At 43.4% G+C, this 4,325-nt stretch overlaps 1 protein-coding gene across 2 annotated transcripts; it reads right to left on the reverse strand.

The window, feature by feature from the left end:
• Positions 1 to 584: 584 nt before the first annotated feature.
• LOC119303690 (putative F-box protein At3g16210) lies at positions 585 to 3,030 on the reverse strand. Of its 2 annotated transcripts, XM_037580828.1 has the most exons (3): positions 2,854 to 3,030; positions 2,492 to 2,768; positions 585 to 1,935 (listed from the first exon to the last, which is right to left on the reverse strand). In XM_037580828.1, the coding sequence occupies exon 3, from the start codon at positions 1,919 to 1,921 to the stop codon at positions 674 to 676; it is 1,248 nt and encodes a 415-aa protein (XP_037436725.1). In that variant the 5' UTR covers positions 1,922 to 1,935; positions 2,492 to 2,768; positions 2,854 to 3,030; the 3' UTR covers positions 585 to 673. The 2 variants fall into 2 exon arrangements, with proteins under 2 accessions (XP_037436725.1, XP_037436724.1); XM_037580827.1 differs by having other exon boundaries at positions 585 to 2,768.
• Between the last annotated feature and the right edge of the window lie 1,295 nt (positions 3,031 to 4,325).

Here is a 4,325-nt window from a genome sequence, read left to right on the forward strand (position 1 = left end):
ATTATATACCGTCTCGAGCATGACAAGTTCAGGATCAGGAGGATGAACTTGAACACCCATGGGCATCACCCATGCTGTCAATGCTGCTGCAGGCGGATCTCTTCTTCTAAGCAGTTTGTATACTTTATCATTCTATAAGCCTTTTATCTAAAAAAAGAACTTCTGAGCGACAAGCAGAACTGAAACCGCCAGTGTTACTACTTCTTCCCACTGAAATGCCCCCTCATAAATCCGCAAGTGTTATGTAGTGCAGTGGGCAGCATTGAAGCAGTCACAGTTTCACACCATCATTTCTGAATATCTGCATGCATCAGGAGGATGAACTGACCAAGTAGTTCCACACACAGGTGCATGCCCAGAGTATCCATCATGTTCTACTCAAGGAAAAAATAGTGCGCTACAGCAAAATAGCGTTGGCCTTAAAATATGCTATTAGCGAGTAGTCGTTGTACACTAATTTATTTAGCAAGACAATTCTCAACACGCTATAGCATGCTATTAGCTACGCTGTAGCGCGCTATTTTTTCAGTGGTTCTACTTAATCTACAGTTTTCCAAATTAAGCGAGCATAACTTCGACAAGAGTTGACAGGCTGAAAAGGCGAGTTCTACAATGTTCACACGAGTGGCACGAAAAGACAACAATCCAGTATAGTACATCACATAACAGTAGCTTAATCCAACTTAAAAAGGAAAGTAAAGAACTGATGCCATAAATTGTAAAACATAGAATGATTCATCCTCTGACCCTTAACTGCTAAAGCTGGAACTTTGCCATAGTATGGCACATAGAATAGGCTGCGATATTTTCGGGTGAAGCTTCTTGGAATCTTTTGGGACTGTGAGCGTTTACCAGTACTGATGCTAGCTGAGATGATCTTATCAACAATTTTGTCCTCAAGGATAACCAGCTCCCTCTCTAGGTCAACGGCCATGATTTTATATTCGAAAACCCAGTATCCTTCACGGTCAGTGCGGAGAAAAATGTCTCTGCCAAATATATCAACCATACTTACACGATGCCTCACCGCCCACCCATCAGGGACTTCCAAACTCCAAATCCGTATTGCGCAGCCATCAAATTCTTGTTTCGCGTAGCATAAGACACCCGAAGACTGGCCAATACATCCATTAGAACAGAAAGTCATTTTGGACCTATTCGGATATCCTGGCAGCTGAATGATCCTATGATCGAGCCACTTCGTACTTCTATCAGGTGCGTCAAGCGCCAGAATTTTATGAGCCAATAGGTGCTTCATGTACAACACCCCATTTACAAAGAGCGGATCACCTTCAAATCCATCTCCATATTCCCAAAGACAACTAGACCACCAAAGACAACTAGACCACGTGGAATCCTCAGAGAAAAATACCTTAACTTCAGTGGAGGTTCCAATTATATGAGGGTCCAGGACCGCGCTCGACTGAAATTTGAAGACACAAAAGTGTTGAGACCATAATGGATCAAAACACAACTTGAGATTAGCTGAAAAGACCGATGGTCCAGGTTCAGTATCTGGAAGTGCCATCCACTCTTGAGTTGCTGGATTGCACACAATAGCGTTGGAAATTTCTTCAATTCTATTTTTCTGATAACAAAGAAGTAGGCCATTGCAGCAACCCCGAAGCAGTATTGGGTACTTATAACATGGCACAAAGCTAAGTGTTGTGTCAATTTCCTTGTCACTTGAGGGCAGTCTGGCGAGATGGATGCCACTACCAAGAGAGGAGGCAAGTCTGCCACGCTCAAATTTCTGGTACAAGAGACCAGTGGGAGTTCTTGGGAACTTTTGTCGGTAGTATGGATGAGATGAGAAGGCAAGCCAAGACTTGCAGACACATTTGAAGCGGCACAGGGACTTCAGCGGCAGTCGAGACAGGATGTCCACCACCAGCTCATTAGGTAGTACACATGTGGACATCCCCAATCTATGATCTGAACTTATTTGCACCAAAAGAAAAGAAAATAATAGATGATATAAAACTGGGGAACAATAAAGTACGTGTGTAAACGCCATCTGAACCCAAAAATTAAAACTCAAGCGAAGTTTCACCCTCCAAAAAACAATGAATGCACATTTTTCTGTTGGTCCGGTTCAATGCTTAAATTAGTAAATAAGTGGGCCTTGAAACATTTTTTATCATGTTCATGCCTTATGACAATGACACGGTTGTGTATATGAAAGAACATATTTGGTATGGGCTTATGGCCTACACTGAGTGGGTCACAGGGATTCACTATGAAAGAACAGATTTGGTATGGGCTTATGGCCTATGATGAGTGGGTCACAGGGATTCATCGTTTGGTTGACACAGGGAAACTGCTATCTAGTAGTAGTGTGCAAGATAAAATGAAATCACTATAAGTTTTTTCAATGATTACATCGCCATCCATTTCACAACTAGTTGGCAATGGTGACAACATAATACACATGTTGCTATAATGCACCTTGAAAAACAATGTGATTTGATAAAAAGGGAAAAGAAAGTACCTTCAGGATCTATAATCCCAACGACCTATCAGACGCCGTCAGAAGCTGAGATAGGTGCTAACTTGTGAGATAAGACAGGGAAAGTCAAGAATATCATCGTATCCATCTTTAGTGCGACTGACCAACAGAAATGAACTCATCAGACATCAGATCATGTATATGCTCCTAACCACGACTTCCTTTGGCATCACGAAGACGACAGGATGAGGGAAATCCGTCAATTTACAGGATGGCACACCAACTGGCGAAACGGATGGCGTTGAGATCTAGGTTGCATCTGCGACGAGCTCAGATTAGAAACAACACACGGGGACAAATATGTGGCATAGACACCAAGGAGAGGAAGAGGAACGGGAGCTCACCGCGTAATGGTTGCTTCGGGTCGTCGGCGAGTACGGTCGGCCAGGCGGCAAGCGGAAACAAGGCTGCGGAGGTGAGGCAGCAACGCAGGATTTGGAGGTGGGCGCAACGTAGTGCCTAGAGAGAAGGGGGATAGGTGAGGATGTGTTGAATCTAAATCAAGGGAAGAAGTAAAGCGAGTGCTCGAGGCCCTTCTAGAGATAAAGGGATAAGGGAAAGCACGCGGGACCACATCGACACATGTTTTGCATGTGAGGTGGCTGACGCCAGCGCTTTTGTCACCCCGCCGAACAAAATTATTTTCCTTTAGAAAAAATAATAATAATCTCACTTGAAAACAACATCGGGAGTCGCTAGGGTGATATTTTCTCCGTTGGCTATCTCTCCAGCCATCGATTGTACTTAAATGGTAAGTTTTGGATCCCTACGTTGTAACACTAAACACCCAAATATGAAATAGTTAGAATATTTCCCCCCATGAACCCATAAAAATTTATTCATAGAATTGCAACATTTAAAACATGCCCACAAAAAATTTAGGACATTAAAAAGGGTCAAAATAGCATGAACACAGGCAACATAAAAAATCAATGTAAGAAATACAAGCACAACACATACAATAACGAAGAAAACATTTGTAACATAATTGCAATCCCTTCGTGACAGAAGTCTGGAGTCATTTACAAAATCTCGTTAATGTTTATGCAGTAAACAACCTATGCGCAAAAAACCCGCTTAACGCATGTCCGACCAACTGAAAGGATCGAAGTCTCAAAGATATCAAGAGGGGTATTGAATAGGCAACTATAAATTTTTACAAAATCATTGATTTAAGGAAGTGTGGAATTGCAAGTTCACTACCATGAAACTATGTGATTCATACTATATGACAAGGGTGTCAAACATGATGATCTGGTTGCGTGTGTATAGACATGTACAAGGCGTATACAGGAAGGGAGATCAACACCGCTGGAGGAGTAGTTAGTTAGCTAAAGTCTTTTATATCTTTATCTCCTCTTATCCCTAGTTTTATTCCTTTGCAAGATGTATCTATCTCAACAACCTGTACGCGTACTTGGGCTCACAACCCTTCTATTTAACACGCAAAACGTCGGCCATGAAGGCTAAGACGTTTACCGCAAGTCGCACATGGTATACAGAGCCTTCTTCTTCCACCAAAAACCCTAGCTAATCCATCTCCATCAAGTGCGTAGCCATGTCTTCCTCCTCCGCCTCCTTCCAGTTGCCGCTCAGCGGTGGAGTCCCGGAGAAGCTCTCCCGCACCAACTACGTTCTGTGGCGGACCCAGATCACGCCGCAGTTGCGGGGCGCCGGCGTCTTCCACTACGTCGACGGCACGGTGACTGAGCCGGCCAAGGACTGTTGGGGAACATAGTAATTTCAAAAAATTTCCTACGCACACGCAAGATCATGGTGATGCATAGCAACGAGAGGGGAGAGTGTTGTCCACGTA

The sequence above is a fragment of the Triticum dicoccoides genome, chromosome 5A (assembly GCF_002162155.2).
Source record: "Triticum dicoccoides isolate Atlit2015 ecotype Zavitan chromosome 5A, WEW_v2.0, whole genome shotgun sequence".
NCBI classification, from domain to species: Eukaryota; Viridiplantae; Streptophyta; class Magnoliopsida; order Poales; family Poaceae; genus Triticum; species Triticum dicoccoides.